Source organism: Hyperolius riggenbachi, chromosome 1, assembly GCF_040937935.1.
Source record: "Hyperolius riggenbachi isolate aHypRig1 chromosome 1, aHypRig1.pri, whole genome shotgun sequence".
Lineage (NCBI taxonomy): Eukaryota > Metazoa > Chordata > Amphibia > Anura > Hyperoliidae > Hyperolius > Hyperolius riggenbachi.
This window is the reverse complement of record NC_090646.1, coordinates 231683497-231701047: the sequence shown is the minus strand read 5'-3', so window position 1 is coordinate 231701047 and position 17551 is coordinate 231683497. Positions and strand designations below refer to the sequence as shown.

At 42.8% G+C, this 17551-nt stretch overlaps 1 protein-coding gene across 2 annotated transcripts in view; it reads right to left on the bottom strand.

Annotated features, from left to right (window-relative positions):
- The window catches only part of PPA2 (inorganic pyrophosphatase 2), a 52224-nt gene that overhangs the window by 27993 nt on the left and 6680 nt on the right, over positions 1–17551 (bottom strand). Inside the window, exons 1-5 of one of the 2 annotated variants that reach the window (XM_068270703.1) lie at positions 15026–15326; positions 5245–5309; positions 3866–3910; positions 2366–2419; positions 1814–1933 (exon numbers count right to left, since the gene is read on the bottom strand). In XM_068270703.1, coding sequence (XP_068126804.1) covers positions 1814–1933; positions 2366–2419; positions 3866–3910; positions 5245–5309; positions 15026–15038 — 297 coding nt within the window. In that variant the 5' untranslated portion in view covers positions 15039–15326. Of the gene's footprint in view, positions 1–1813; positions 1934–2365; positions 2420–3865; positions 3911–5244; positions 5310–15025; positions 15327–17551 lie in introns of those variants that run through there. The other variant, XM_068270695.1, reaches the window with a different exon arrangement.

Here is a 17551-nt window from a genome sequence, read left to right as displayed (position 1 = left end):
GCTCATGTAGGTCTTACAAAGTCTGGTTGTTACAAGTGACCTAGCATGGTGATCAAGGCTTTAGAGTACACACAAACACAGAGGCCCATATGCAATTATTTTTTTCTCCTGAGTTTTTCACACTTGTCAATAAAATGCCTTTTAAAATTACCAGCAAGCAAGAAAATACTTAGAATAATTTTGGTAGTACTTTTTCACCTACCTTTTCAATAGCGTGCTCAGAAGTTATTTTAAACAGAAGATGAAAAATTATCACCTAGGAGAAATCTAAGGAGCAAAGGTGAATTACATATGGGCCTGAATGGTGACGCATATGGTGTATGGGGGGGGGGAATACCAATGGGAGGGAAAGGGATGGGGGAGCCACTGCAACATATGGGGTCAGACACCAATGACAGCAGCACCAATGAAAGGTTCCAAACTTCACATAATGGGAACATCACTGCATTTGTTCCCATGGTGTAATAGCACCATTTCTTATGTGGGGTGATGAGGGATCCATTGCTTGTGTGGGGTGATGGTGGCTACACTGCTTACATGGTGAGATGGTGGCTGCATTTGTTGTTTGGGGTATGAATTGCTGTAATTGATATATGAAAGTTATTGTTCCTTCATTTGTCATTTCTTAGCTAATGGTTGTAACATTTGTCATTTTGGAGCTCATGATTAATGAATGATAGGCTAATATACATCATTTTTATGTGTAACAAGTTGTAGATGTAATTTGTTATACAGGGGTATCCCAAGATCTGAAAACTTTCAGAGGGGTTCATGCAGGAAAAAAAAGCTTGGAAAAAGGCTGTTCTAAGGGTACAGACACATGGGTGATCTTTTCATCACATCAGAGTAAACGTTAATTTGGTAGCTAAATACTTACAACAGCATACAACTAAGAGCCCAATTGACATATCATTGCAAAGTGTGGCTCGAAATCTGGCTTCTACAAACTGTCCTGCGTTAGGCCTCTTTCATAGTAGGATGTTGCGTTTTAACGCAAATTACACCGCAATGCCCCAAAAAAGTTGCAACGCAACTTAAAGCAGAATATAACCCTGCATTTCATCTTTGCTCTAAAACATCATTTACAACATATTATATGCAACCAGCATTTTTTTTTACTAGACCAGCATTGGAAGGGTTACACACAGAGCTTGAAAGTTCAGTGCAGTGAAATGCAGAAGCATCTGAACTTTAGATAATGTTATCTTGAGTTTACTTAAATGTATCAAGTGAGGAATGTGACACATTCTCTGACTGCAGAGAAGCTGCTGGAGAAAGAGAGACACTGAAAGCATGTCTGCCTGAATGAATGATTAAAACCAGCCATTAATAAAATGCAAAGTCAGCTCACAAAGCAAAAAAACGGTACTTTTGGGAACCTATAACTTCGAAATGAATAATAATACTTATGCACAAATGCAAATATGATAACCGTATGGCATATAAAAAGTAGGAAAACATGTTTTTATTGAATATTATGTCAGGGTTTTAAACCGCTTTAATGCCCCGTTACGGTCGCATACAGGCAATGAAAAGTATGTTTCCAAGTCATTACTGAGCATGTGCAAACAGTCCAATGCAGCTAATAACGTGTATAACACACTGCATGCAGTACTTTCACTTAACGTGCAGCATTAGACACCAACGCAACGTGTGCACTGTGAATGGGGTGTTGATTTTTCATTGCAGTGAGTTATTCTGCGTTAAATGTGGTTTTAATGTGTGACTTTTAACATTGCACTGTGAAAGAGACCTTAAAGATAAGGATATACTTATAACATGTTTCAAAAACACTTTCCATAGCATTTATCACCTGAGGAAAAGCACCATAGTTCCATATGTATCCTTTGTGAGGGAAGAGGTTTGCCACAAATCTAAGTTTTCCTTTCTTTATATCTTGCTTAATTGGATTTAGGGACTCCTTAGTTGCAATCTAAAGAAAATCAAAGTTGTTATGAGTATTCCTGAAGTTAAATGATGACTGTATTGCAAGTGGACCTGAACTCAGCACTTCCCCTCTGCTCTAAAAGATAAGCAACAGCATAACCACCTGTAAAGAACATTACTTTGTTACAGCTGATACAAATCCTGCCAAAAATCTGCAGTGTATCTACTTCCTGCTATCATGGAAGCAGACATAGGGTTAACATCCTGTGTTTGCAAATTAGCTGCTCTGCTGAGGCAGCCAGCTGACACCTGAGAGATAAAATTACAGTTGTATTTAGTCACAGATGAAGGGGATTAGACAGGTTCAACTCTAAAAATACATACAGGGTACATTTCTCTATGTTTTCCTTCTGTCCTGTGCAAGAGTTCAGGTCCACTTTAAAGTGTACTAAAACAGACAAGAAAAGTGACTAGTTACCTCCATCTTAGCATTTGTCCACCGGGGAACTTCAACTACCATGTTGAACACATTCTAATATAAAGAGAAAATTATTGCTTTTATCAATCAACTAAATTGATACTATTTTGGGGTGTTAAAGAGGCAAAATGCAGATGTAAAGCCTAAATGCAATGCATTTCTTCATGCACTTAGCATGTATTTCAGACTAAAGGCTCGTACACACGTCGGATTTTCGCAAACGACGGGTTGTTTGCAAAAATCCGACATGTGTATGTACCTTAAAGAGACACTGAAGCGAAAAAAAAAATATGATGTAATGAATTGGTTGTGTACTATGAATAATTACTAGAAGATTAGCAGCAAAGAAAATATTCTCATACTTTTATTTTCAGGTATATAGTGTTTTTTCTAACATTGCATCATTCTCTAATATGTGCAGATTACACAACACTCAGCATTCAAAATGAGTCTTTCAGAGCAGTCTGTGAAGTAATGACCTCTCCTCTGGCAGAGGAAAAGTAAATAGTCCAGGAACAGTTGAGATAATAGAAGTCAGATAAGAGCCCTCTCCACGACTAACTTAGTCGGAGAGCTTAATGGATTGTTTGCATAGAGATAACAACTGGAGTTTCTCAACTCTTCCTGTACTGGAAACAATTAGACTGATGTATCTGATCTTAAGCCCCATCTACACGAAGGGACATTGTAGTGATCCGGCGGCTCGATTAGCCGCCGGAACGCCTCTTCCGCGTGCCTGCCGTGTCCCCGCTCGCGCGCCGCATTCGATTCCCCGCTCGTCCCCGCTTATCTCCCGCACGATTCCCTGCCATTGTCCTCTCGTGGGGATCGAGCAGGGAATCGGCGGTGCGGAGATCCGTCCTGTCGGATCTTATCAATCGAGCCGCATCAGCGGCTCGATTGATAAGGAGCATCGCGGCCGCATCTACTCGTGTAGATGCGGCTTTAATGTTTTATTTCTTAGCTGTACTACACATACAAATCAAAATATCAATTTTTTTTTTCGCTTCAGTGTCTCTTTAAAGGGAACCAGAGAGGAACGGGGGGTTGAAAAAAGAAAATGATTTTATACATACCTGGGGCTTCTTCCAGCTCCATAAGCCCGAATCGCTCCCACGCCGCCGTCCTCAGCTTCCTGGATCCGCCGGTACCGGGCCCGTCACTTCCGGCGGACGCGGCCAATTGTCCGCATCACAGGGGCTCCCTCCATACATGTACGCATGCGGCAGCGCAGTAAGCAGCCACATGCGTATCTGTATGGAGAGAGAGCACCCTGTAATGCGGAGAATTGGCCGCGTCCGCCGGCCGACTTGCCGACTCGCGGCAATGACGGGACCCGGTGGCGGCGGATCCAGGCAGCGGAGGACGGCGGCGTGGGAGCGATCCGTGCGTATGGGGCTGGAGGAAGCCCCAGGTATGTATATTGAATCCTCTCTGGTTCCCTTTAAGCAGACAACATAAAAGCTGCAAGTTTTTCAGCTGTCAGTTCTTAATACATACCTTATCCCAATTGGACTTTGACTTCTTTTTCGGCACATCTTGGTTCTGAAGAAAGAAAAAAAAAAGAAAACACGCACTCACATTGCATGTAGTGAAATGCCATTACAAGAAATTCCTCTGTTGCTCTGTTACAGCGAATACTGTGCAACAGATGCAAGCAAACAGGTCATGACAATTTCCTGTTTAAATTAACAAGACAGGTACTGTGGTCATTGGGAATGCCTTTATTTTCCATTTACAAACAAAAATGCTTTTGACAGGAATCATTATAGAAGGATTATAGAGTTCAGTAGTGGCACGCAGAACAATCGCTTGTGCCTTCAATTGCTGTATTCACTCTTAATGGAAACTCCAGGCAGAGGTAGACTGTGCCTGCTGATCAGCAAAAGTGCCACACTGCTGAACCAGAAAAGTATTTTTAACTTTGCACTTGCCAGGGAAAATAGCTCTGCATCAAAGATGTAAAATCACACCAAAAAAGATTTATGCTCTACAGCAATGCAGTACTTTACTGAAGTGTTATTTTATACTGAACATGGAATTGAAGCCAATGTATTTCCTAATGTCTAACAATAACACCCCACCACCATCAACACAGTATTTTCCGATGCCCAACTCCAACAGGCCAATGCTGGGAATACATGGTACGTTTATTCCCGCTGAATCGAGCCGCTGATGGGGGCCGCTGATAAAATCCGACGTGCCCGGTCACCCGCCGGATCGATTCCCCGCTCGATACCGCGAGCAGGACAACAGAAGAAAACGAGCAGAAGATGAGCGGGAATCGATCCAGGCGTCCGCGGGGACAAGCAGGGAGACGCGCCAGAATCGAGCCAGCAGCTCAATTTAGCGGGAATAAACGTACCGTGTATGCCCAGCATAAGACTTTTGTAAGTGCTTGTGAATTGAAAAGCTCTTGCTAATGTAATAGTACAGTATGGGTGTGATCCCACTTGAGGACAAATATTTACCTTCCAACATCTTTATTGGCAGGTTTATCTTTGGGTGCTGGCACTTGGCTACTATATAGGTAAGGGCCAGCTATCAGCTACAGTAGGAAATTATTGGCTACTGGAGTTCGGTTTTATGGTACTGCCCAAGCTAACTGCAACTCTGGTTTTGGGTTTCACTGCTGTCTCCATCCCAGTTATACCCCACAACTAGCAATTAAAACCTGAAAACAACAAGGTTCTAAACATATCCATAATTTCCCAAACAACTAAAATTTAAGCAGTAAAATGTGTATTTCCAAAATATATATATTTTTAATAAAACATACGGTATTTTTAAATGTTCTAAAAGATCAATTTGTAAACTTTTTAAAAAGCTTAACAAGAAAGAAGTGTGACTTAAAAAGTTGACACAAATCCTCCTCCTACCTCTTCAGTTCCTGGATAGAGTGGAATATCATGAAATGGCGAGATGAATTTACCATCGGGATTCTCTGTGAATCAATCCACAAACATAAGTTAGAGCTAAAAATATGAATTTCCAAGCAAAGCTGATAGCACATTTATTTTAAAACAACAGAAATCGTATGTCATTGCTGCCATTTAGCATTTATATGACTTTGCAAGCAGGAGTATGTGTCTGAAATAGAATAGAAATCATGAAACAGATGTTACATTCCTGTAGAAACACATACAGGAAAAAGAATAGTGACCATCTTGTAACTGAGACAGGCATTACCAATAAAATTCATGCTCAAAGGATTCACTTTAAGGCCTCTTTCACAGTGGGATGCTGCGTTTGATGCGACGTTAAAGTCGCACAACGTGCCCTTAACGCAGCGCATGTAGGTTATGAAATTGGACATTATTTTGCACTGCGATATTTGTCTCTTGGTGCGCCATTTTCGTTGCATACTGATGGAACGAAAACGGCGCATGCGTTAGTTAAAAAAAAACCTTACTGAGCATGTGCAATACACATAACGCAGCAAATGTATTGCTAAACGCACAGCATGCAGCACTAAATATTGCTACACGTTACACACAACGCAACGTGTGCACTGTGAATGTCGCACAGACTTTGTATTGCTGTGCGTTAGTCTGCATTATAATTTTTTATAACGTGCGACTTTAACGTCCCACTGTGAAAGAGGACTAAATGAATAGGGAGAACTACATGGAGTACCATTGGACTGACCATGTATAGGTTACGGCCAGAACCTGAGGTCTTGCCTATTGGCCAGCCAATAAGCAAAGTTGCTGGGCTACTGCGGCCAATTTGAGAAACGAGTGCGTTTGGCAGAAGTTTCAATTACCCTCCTGCCCCTTCTCGACAGCTCTGTCTGCAGGGCGAAAATATACAGAGCAGCCCATCCCGTGTTCTCTCCCCTCCCTGCTGTGCGTGTACATAAATGCATGTATGTGTGGTGTCTCTTGCTTTCACTGCAGTCTGTGTCGATGGTATTCACTGCTGTAGCAAAGGCTGCAGCTAAAGCCACATGTGCTCACAAACAGCAGGGAGGGAGGGAGAGAGAGAGTGCAGGCATAGGCTGCCCTGTTTATTCCTCCCTGCAGATACATGTTAGAGGAGCACACAAACTGTAGCTCCTCATATTGGCTGCAGTAGCCCGGCCACTTCATTTTTCAGCCAGGCAGAGCCTAAAGTGTCCAGACTTCGGGTTCTAGCTGTAACATATACACCAACCATTGATCCCACCTGATGCATCGCGAGAGATCCAGACCACCAGAAAATCTTGTCTGACCACCGGTCAAGCCCAATGTTCTTCCTCCTTACCACTCCCACTTCATGCTGCTCCACTGCACGCCATCTCTCCGCCCCCCTCCACAGCAACAGAACTTGTCACTAGCCTAGAGGATAGTGATGCATCTGTACAGCATTGGGCCCTAAACTGTCCCATGAGGAATCAAGTCCCAATCCCTGCAGGCAATAGTCCTCGTGCATGTGTATGCACCTCCGTTCTAATGCCCTTAACATCTTGGAATGGTGTTGCTCTGGCCTCTTAAAAGACATCCGAGGTGACATGTGACATGCTGAGATAGACATGTGTATGTACAGTGCCAAGCTGTGTTTCTTTTTGTCTCTCTGCCTGAAAGATTTAAAAATCAGGTATGCAAGTGGCATTTTCTGTCTGGGTCGGGACCGGGTCAGACTATATAATGTAACCCGCCGTGATAAGGAATTACAGCCATAAAACACCGTCCTGGCAGTAAATGGCTTCTAAAAACAGGAAAGGTATAAAAAGGGTCAATAGTTCATAGATTTTAGCTCTGGCATACTGCAATGAATGTATGATTGAGAAAGCGTCATGAAATAGTAAAAACTTAAAAAGTAGATTTAAATGTAAAATAAAATAAAACTGTGGGGAAACTAAAAAAGTAATTTTTTAGAAAAAGGAGGATAGATACAATTGTATATCTCCTTAGTTTATTTTCACCTCGGATGTCCTTTAAGGACCAGAGCCATTTTTTCTAATTTTACTTGATCTAATCACAATGATCACGGTATCCAGTGCACAGAGCTCAGTTGTCAACACACACGGAGGTTAGTGGTGACGAAGTGGCAATCGCATTGGGAGTGTGCAGACGTAAAGAGGTCAAATCTACAGCCTGTGCACAAGCACACCATACTGTAGATTTCACTCCACATGGTCCCAAACGGGTTAAGGAGCCCAACAAAAACATTTCAAACAAATTAACTTTTTGGAATTCTTCTTTTGAAGTTGATCTAACTTCAATGTATTTAATAAAAGTATCACAGTTATACAAGTTGTTGCAAATAATGTCTAAATATCGTTTTTCCCTTGCTTATAATATGTTTTTAAAAATTGTTGAAAACATATAGCATTTGAAAACACCATCATGGAGGGAGTTTAAAGAGACACTGAAGCGAAAAAAAATTATGACCTAATGATCTGTATTTGTAGTACAGCTAAGAAAAAAAACATTAGCAGCAGAGACACAAGTCTAAAGCTACATACACACGGGGGACAATTGTCCCCCGTTGCATGTATACAAGCGACCAGGGAGCGACAGCTGTCCACACGTCTCGCCAGAAAGGCAGAGACGCGGCGGAAGCTGTCTGTGAATGGAGCATCCCCCGGCCGGATGCTCCATTCACTCGCGTAGGTCTCCTGTCGCTAGTCTGCATACACACGCGGACTAGCGACAGTTGCGGCAAAGTTGCGGCGACAGCTGTAGCAGGCGATTGACCGTGCCAATCGCCTGGCGACAGCTCTTGGTTGCAGCGACAGTTGTAACCCGTGTGTATGCACCATAATATTGTTTCCAGGAAAGGAAGAGCTAAGAAACTCCAGTTATCTATGCACATTAGCCATTGAGCTCCACCACTTTCAAAGTCGCAAAGAACTCTGCCAGACACTTGAGATAATAAGCTTTAAAGAGGAGCTGTTAGGTATAAGGTCTCAGAGAAAATAAACACATATATCAGTATCTAAATATTGGCTGTACTTACATTACATATGCATTTCACTGTCCACGTTTGTACTTCACAAAATTTTTATATAGCATTTGCAGAGAATGATGCTCCTGACAGCTCATGGAAGGTTCCATGTTTGTCTGTCTCCTATGAAGCCAATTGTGTCGTCATGTCCTCCCTGCTTCCTGATGATTCTACTCACAAAAAAGCTCAGTAATGAATAACACTACTGTGCAGTGAATATTAATTAGCCATGTGGCTAGGAACAATAGCGGACTCCTGCAGTGTACTCTGCCCGGAGATTTATCAGTGCTGTCAGCTGGGCTGCATTACATGCTGTTGTAACTTGAGCCTGTAACTTCTCACTAGCAGCCGAGGGGAGGGCCCCAGAAGGCTTTGCTGTATGGTATGCGGCCTCTCGTCCTTTCCTGATACCTCCATGTCGGCATACTCTGGGTTAGGCTCCGCCCCCTTAACCCCTACAGGACCCAATATAACTATAAAAGGGGCTGATCAACCCCTACCTGTATTTTTTTTTTCGTCCTCAGCCGCTATAGGACCCATTAGTTTGTTGCGCATGTAGGTAGAGCAATTTCAGGTATGTTCTTAGGTCTGTCTATAGTTGATTGGATTAGAAGAAAGAAGAGAAGGTTAAAGCTCGTTGAGCGCCTTACCTTGGGCAGGTTTTTGTTTGCTAAAATTCTTTTCCTGCTTGGCTCACACACCACAGCTACTAAATGTGCGTCCTGGGTGTGGATAGATCATGCTCTGCGGTGCCTGCCGTCTAAAGGACAGGATCTGCTGTGCACCCGTTGGGTGTTTGGCTTATGGTGTCTGTGTTGTCTGAAGCTGGTTTGATTGCTGGAGAGGGCGGCTTCTGTAATTCGGGTGAAGCCGTGGCTGTCATGGAGGCGAGCGGCACGAGGCGGGGCCGTCTTCGGCGTCCGGAAGTCGCCGCTGCGCATGCGCACAATCTGGGGGTGGAGGCGCATAGCAGCGGCGGCCATATTTGTTCAGGGAAGCATGCCAGGACAGCGGAGTTACGCTAGGCACGTACCTGCAGCGCTCTATTTAAAGAGCATAGGGTGCAGTGGCAGGCTGGCTGTCATCCTGGGAGGTTGAATAAGCTGGTGCTGCTGCTGCTGGGCTTTAGCTGCCATCTTACTGTTTGGAGTACTGGTGGTGCTCAAAAGATCAAAACACGTATGCTGGAAGTAAGTGGATGCTGGTCATAAAAAAAAAAAAAAAAAGGAGGTTTTATCATTGTATTACTAATGGATTCTTTTTGGTTGTTCTCACAGTGGATACTGCAGGTTCCGATGATTCAGAGCATGATAGTCCCGCTGGGTAAGGTACAATTTTGATTTAAAGGGACAGTAAAAAAAAAAAAAAAAAAAAAAAAAAGGAAAATCTTTTAAGGGGACAATTCTGAGCAACATAAATTGTTGTTTGTGTCTTCCAGCTCTAGAGAAGAAGGGGAAAGATCGAGTGTGGTGCCCATAAGATCACGTTCACCTTCAAAAACATAAGTCCAAGAAAAGTCATAAGGAATCAAGACGTTCAAAGTCTAGGTCAAGGTCACCAAGATGAAGAAGTGATTAGTATTACAGATACCGTCACCATCATAGTTATGATGATTACCACTTCAGAGAAAGGTCAAGGTCGCCACCTTCTAGGCGCATTTCCAGTAAGGGACAATGTTGGGCCTGCCCAAATCCAGCTCTGCAGGATAAAACAGTCTGCGAATCTTGTTTTGGGCAATTGTCAAAAAGTAATGAAGATAAATCAGAATAAATAGTAGACGTCATCAGGAGAGTAGTAAGAGAGGAAGTGTCCGCTCATACATCTACATCAACTCAAGTAGTTGGGGAAGACAATGACAACTCCACAGAAAACACTGGAGAAGAAGATATTCCAAGATTATTCAGCTTCAGTTTAATAGCTCCTTTTATAGCGGCAGTGAAAGAAGCGCTGGAATGGACAGAGCAGGAGGAAGAACCAGAGCAAAACAAGGAATACTATGCCCATTTGGTGAAAAAATCCTCGACCTTTCCATTAATGAAGGAGATAAGGAACGTGATTTTAGAGGAGTGGAAAAAGGTGGAAAATAAGCCTTCCATACAGAACAGATTTGCAAAGTTGTACCCACTGAAAGAGGAGGAAGTCCCATTTCTGCTTAATCCGCCAACAGTGGACGCGTCACTTTCAAGACTGATTAAGAATGTGACGTTACCTATGGAAAATTCGGTGATGTTTATTGACGTCTTGGATAGGCGTATAGATAATGATTTAAAGAAGATTTACCTGTCAGCAGGTACAGCTTGCAAACCATCCATTGCACTGACATCAGTGGCGAAAGCCATGAAGGTATGGGTATCAAACATAGAGGAGGCTATCCTAATGGATATGGAAAAAAACAGAGATTCTAACTGCTCTTGAGGATTTGAAGATTACGGCAGATTTCGTGGCAGAGGCATCGTTAGACTTGCTTAGGTCATCATCACGCATTATGTTGAACGCAGTGACGGCGAAGAGGGCATTATGGTTGAAGCCGTGGAAAGCCGACCAGAGTTCGAAGCAAAACTGGATTAAGATTCCTTTTGATGGTCAGACGCTTTTTGGAAGTGAAATGGATAAGGCTATTTCAAGGGTCACAGGCAGAAAATCCGGGTTGATACTGCAAGATAGACCACAGTCGAGACCGGCAGCAGCTGGCAAGAGACAAACCTACAATAGATTTAAAGACATGAAGAGTTACAAGCCGGCAAGACAATTTAGGAAGAATTGGAGAAGCTCGCAAGCATCACTGGCTAGGAATCTCAAGGCAACAGCACAAAATCCAGGTCCTTCGAAGCAGTCCTTTTGAAGGTGCGCCCACCCAGTCATTCCCGGTAGGTTCCAGACTCAGAACCTTCAGAGAAGTCTGGGTGGAGAAGATTCGAGATCCTTGGGTGATATCTACAATCGCAAAAGGTCACAAATGGAAATTCAAATCGATGCCGCGAGACAGATTTGTTCCCACCCGCTTGCCAAGGGGTGTGCAGAAAAGATTAACGTTAAAGGACTATGTGAAATCCTTGGTCCTACAAAGGGCGGTAATTCCAGTACCTCAGCAGGAAAGATTTCAGGGGGTTTACTCACCAATCTTTCTGGTACAGAAAAAGACAGGCACTTTCAGACCAGTTATAGACTTGAAATACCTAAACAAATCAGTCGTCCTAGCAAAATTCAAGATGGAGTCACTTCAGTCGATCATACTGTCAATAGCTCCGAACGATTGGATGGTGTCAATAGATCTGCAAGACGCCTATCTACACATACCAATACATTGCGACTTCCAAAAGTTCTTGAGGTTTGCGCTACTGGATCTGCATTTCCAATTCACTTCTCTTCCTTTCGGACTATCCACGTCACCAAGAACATTCTCAAAAGTCTTAATAGCAGTTATTGCTATGCTGAGAGTCCAGGGGATAATAATCCACCACTACCTGGACGACATCCTGATTCTGGCGGATACAGAGGAGAAGCGGATTTGTCATCGAGATCAAACTATGAACTTTCTGACACAATTAGGTTGGGTGATAAATATGCAGAAGAGCCAGCTGTGCCCATCAAGACATCTAGTATACCTAGGTGCCCTCTTCGATACGAGAGAGAATACAGTGTCACTCCTGGTGGAGAAAATGGACAAGATCAAGAATATATGTGCTCACAGGCAATTCAGAGACCATGGAGCAGTGTGAGATGGTGTCTACAGTTACTAGGAGTAATGTCCTCCTGCATACCGATGATAAGATGGAGTCGGTGGCACATGAGGAAGTTGTAGTGGGAATTCCTAGAACAATGGAATCAATCATCAATGCATCAGAGGATCTGGTTGTCGGAAGGGACAAGGAAGTCACTACGGTGGTGGATGGAGGGTTCCAATCTCCTACTGGGACATTCATTAATCCCATATACCTGGACCATTCGTACGTCGGATGCCAGCCAATTGGGTTGGGGTGCGCATTGTCAAGATCAGTGGGTTCAGGATATATGGGTACCTCCCCAACTGGGGGTAGTGTCAAATGTGCTAGAGTTGAGAGCGGCAGTGAAGGCTTCTCGGAGGTTTGCCCACCTGCTACAGAACAAGGCGGTATGCTTCCAGTTGGACAACAAGGCAGCGGTAGCCTACATCCAGAAGCAAGGGGGAACCAGAAGTGCTACCCTGATGAAAGAGATGGCTCCTCTAATGGAATGGGCAGAGAAGAATTGGATAGCGATAAGAGCAATATATATTCCAGGGGTGCAGAATATACAAGCAGACTTGTTGTCCAGACAAACGATGAGGAACAACGAGTGGCAACTGAAGAGGTCAGTGTTTATGGGCTTGGTGCACCAGTGGGGATTGCCACAAATTGACCTCTTCGCGTCATCAATGAACAATCAACTACCCAATTTCTTCTCCAGGACAGCTTGTCCGAAGGCAATGGGAACAGATGCTTTAGCTCTCCCATGGAGAGCGTCTCTAGTGTATGCTTATCCACTGGTTCCGCTCCTTCTAAGGTTTCTAAAGAGACTACTAACGGAAAAGATAGATGCAATTGTAGTTGCCTCATACTGGCCCAAGAGGCCGTGGTTCCCCCTGCTGTTGCATATGTCTGTGTGTCCACCTGTGAGATTGCCGAAGATCCCGGACATTGTATCCCAGAATATGTGCCTTCACAAGAACCCGCAGAGATTGGAGCTGACTGCATGGAGGTTGAGAGGGGGATCTTAAGAAGATCTGGGTTCTCAGAGCCAGTGATAGAAACCTTACTAAAAGCAAGGAAAAAGTCTACAAACAAAACCTATCACAGGATTTGGAGAAAGTTTATTGACTTTGCAATGCAAAAGAATATAGACTATCTGAAGCCATCTATTCCTGAAGTATTGGATTTTATCCAGTCTGGAGTAGAATTAGGATTAAGCGTAAGCACATTAAGGGGACACGTGTCAGCAATCTCGGCACTGACTGGAAACAGACTAGCGTCAGAAAGGTCTGTGCAAGAGTATTTCCAGGCCCTATTGAAGATTAGGCCTCCTATCAGGAAAACTATGCCAAGTTGGGACTTACCATTAGTCCTATCGTATCTGTCAGGTCCGCCATTCGAGCCTTTGGAGCAATGCACGATTTGGAATCTAACATTGAAAGCAACTTTTCTCATTGCCATTTCTTCAGGAAGGCGGGTATCAGAGATTCAGGCTCTGGGTTACAAGGATCCTTATCTGATGTTCTTTCCAGATAGGATAGAACTAAGACCACTATTACACTTCCTGCCTAAAGTGGTGTCAGAAAAACATCTAAACCAAGAATGGAATTTGCCAGCGTTTCCAGAGCAAAATCACCCTTTAGATGTGGCCAGGATTGTGCGGAAATATCTTCTAGACACGGAATCTTTTAGGACTTCGGAACATTTGTTCATCTGTCCCTCCGGTCCGCGGAAAGGAAAAGAGGTGACGTCAAGGACAATTGCCACATGGATCATCAGGCTTATAAAAGCAGCATATAGAGCCAGGGGGACGGAGTCTCCTTCTACTTTGGCACATTCCACGAGGAGTATAGCCTCTTCTTGGGCAGCGTATTCGGGAGTTTCATTGACCACCATTTGCAAGTCGGCAAATTGGACTTCCCCGAATACCTTCATTAATCACTACCGGGTTGATCCGGGGGCACTGTCTACTGTAAACTTTGGAAGAAAAGTGTTATCTGTTGTTGATAAATAAGAAATTATTTGCATTATATCCCACCCGTCTTGTCTTTTTATTCTACTAGTTAGATCCCAGAGTATGCCGACATGGAGGTATCAGGAAACTAGGAAAATTTGTACTTACCTTCGGTAATTTTCCTTTCCTGATACAACTCCATGTCGGCATGCGACCCACCCATCAAGGGTCCATAGGTCTGAGTACTACACTAGAATACAGGTAGGGGTTGATCAGCCCCTTTTATAGTTTTATTGGGTCCTGTAGGGGTTAAAGGGGCGGAGCCTAACCCAGAGTATGCCGACATGGAGTTGTATCAGGAAAGGAAAATTACCGAAGGTAAGTACAAATTTTCCTAGTTTTTAAGGGCTTGGGAATACAGAGCCTTGCTGTCAGCACACATCAAAAGTAAGAGAGATTTTTAACTTCAGTATTGCCTTTTTGGCTTCCTTCTAAACGGTTTAACACAGGAGAATAGAGGTTTAAATAAGCTTTTGCAGCCTGACAGTTACTCTTTAAAAGACAATGTATCTTTTTTCCCTCTGCAGGGAAGATTTACCAGAGCAGGCTAGTGAATTTTTGAACCCATTTAGAATGCTGAGTAGTGTCTAAACTGCAAATATTAGAGAATGATGGTTATAAAAAAACACTATATAAGTGAAAATAAAAATATTAGAATATTTTCTTTGCTACTCAAATTCTAGTAATTATCCGTATTACACAACCAATTCATTATATCATAATTTTTTTTTCGCTTCAGTGTCTCTTTAAATGAACCTTCGAAATTGTGGTTCATTCACAACCCCCACTGTGGATCATTAAACGATTGTGGATGTAGGCAAAGGTCCATAAACTTTGTAGACACATCATTTAATAATTGTTCATAGATCTGTACACACAGCACACTATGAACAATTATCTGGCGAAGTGATCCGTCCTGATCGGCTTTAAAATGCACAAGAATTGTCATAGATCATTTGTCTAAACTGTCTTTTTTATTCTTTTTCTTAACGACATCTAAACGATTACCGTAGTCGTTCATTGTGGAGGATTCCGCTCACCCGTCCACTCCATTCAGAATTTTGATTGACTTATGCCGCAAATCAATAAAAATTACAATCAATGCAGCTCCTTGACTCATTGAGTAACAGATAACCGGCAGATTAGATCATAGTCATAGTCAATGCGCTTTGAGTCCTATGGGAGAAAAGCGCTTTACAAATGTTATTGTATTGTATAGTGATCAGATCAGATCTGCAAGAAAAAACAAAAACCGGTGTGCGTATGGCCAGCTTTTGTAATAAAATTGTTTTGTTCAGTTCCAGTTCAACGACCCTTGATAGATTTCTTCTTTAAAGAGAACCTGAAATGACAAGGATATGTAGCGTCACATATCGGTTTCCTTTTAGGCTACTTTCACACCAAGACGTTGCGTTTTAGGGGATGTTATGGTCGCATAACGTGCCCCTAACGTAACGCCTTGTGCTCTTGGATGTGGACGTCAGAGTGAGCCGCGTTGTGCAGCTCACTCTGGCGTCCGTGATGCGTACTCTTGGACGCATGCTGCATCACATGGTCCCGCCAGCCAATCGCCACACAGAGCGGCGCTCCAGGAAGTAAACACTGCACGTCACACCGTGCGGTGAATATTAATTAGCCATGTGCCTGGACGAGGAGGAGGAGGGAAGACCTCCTCCTCCTCCAACACTACTGAGCATGTGCGCAGTCTAACGCGGCTTAGCCGCGCATAACGCACAGCATGCAGCACTTTCAACTTACGTGCTGCGTTACAATGTAATGCAACGTGGGCACTGTGAACAACCCATTGATTAATCATTGTTGTGAGTTGGGATGCGTGCATTACAGGCTGCACTAACGTGCGCCTGTAACGTCTTACTGTGAAAGCAGCCTTAAACAATGCACATTGCCTGGTTGTCCTTCTGACCCTCTGCCCGTAATGCCTTCAGCCATAAACCCTGAATCCTGCAGACCAGATGTATTTGACTGAAATCTGACTGGATTAGCTGCATGCTTGTTTCGGATGTTTGATACAGACATTATTGCAACCAGAGATCAACAAGATTGCCAAGTAACCTGTTCTGTTTAAAAGGTGGTAAACATGGCAGCCTCCATATCCCTCTCACTTCAGGTTTCTATAACTTCTAAAGTACTACATACAACATTTGTGGTAATGCATTGCTCTTCTCCATGACCCTTTGACCTCCCGCTGACATTGGGTAACATGTTTTTCAGGTTACATTTGTAGACAGCAAGACCTCATTAATAATTTTACTAGCCTTTATTACAGTTAACTGTGAAGAAAAAAGGCACCAGAACTCAGTGTTGGCTTTTCTTTTACAGCAATTTAAAATGTATCCTTCCTCCAATTTGCTCTCAGTACTTTAATGTTAGCAAAAATCCCACATGTGCTCCAGGTGGCTTTTATTACGCTGCAATTCAGTTTATACTCTGATCAGTGACAGCAGCATTTACCCAGAGGAATTCTGAAATAATATAATAGACTGTTTACGCATTTAAATCAAAGATCTCTACGCAGGAAAAGGAGCCTTCTACAGAAACAGATGGAGACTGCTGCATGGCTGAGGTAGAATCTCTTCAGGTCTGGGCTAGAGCATAGTTTCTGGTGTGCCACAGCAATTTTTACCCGGTCAAATGACTTCACCCAGTGTCAAAGTACGACCTACTGTAAGAAAAAGAACCTGTGCCCAATATTGGCGGAAATCCAAGTTCTCAAGCGTTATTTCTGTAGCAGAGCCCAAAAAATGAAGATAGTGTTAAAGAGACACTGAAGCGAAAAAAAAATATGATATAGTGAATTGGTTGTGTACTATGAATAATTATATAGTGAATTGGTAGTGTACTATGAATAATTACTAGAAGGTTAGCAGCAAAGAAAATATTCTCATACTTTTATTTTCAGGTATATAGTGTTTTTTCTAACATTGCATCATTCTATAATATGTGCAGATTACACAACACTCAGCATTCAAAATGAGTCTTTCAGAGCAGTCTGTGAAGTAATGACCTCTCCTCTAGCAGAGGAAAAGTAAATAGTCCAGGAACAGTTGAGATAATAAAAGTCAGATAACAGCCCTCTCCACGACTAACTTAGTCGGAGACCTTAATGGCTTGTTTGCATAGAGATAACAACTGGAGTTTCTCAACTCTTCCTGTACTGGAAACAATTACACTGATGTATCTGATTTTAATGTTTTATTTCTTAGCTGTGCTACACATACAAATCATAATATCATTTTTTTTTCGCTTCAGTGTCTCTTTAAAGTTATGTTCTGAAAAACAATGCCAACTTTCTGAACCAATAACAATACAAAACAGTGTAGAGATCAGGCTGTTAAAGTCAAGCTACAGCATAATACTGTAAAGTAACCTTTAGGGCCCGTTTCCACTACAGCGAATCTGATGCGTTTTCTGCATGCAGATTCGCATAACCCATTAAAAATAATGGGACTGTTTCCACTTGTGCGGGATTCTGTGCGGTTTGTCGTGCAGGAAAAATCTGCACGGCAGAACCAT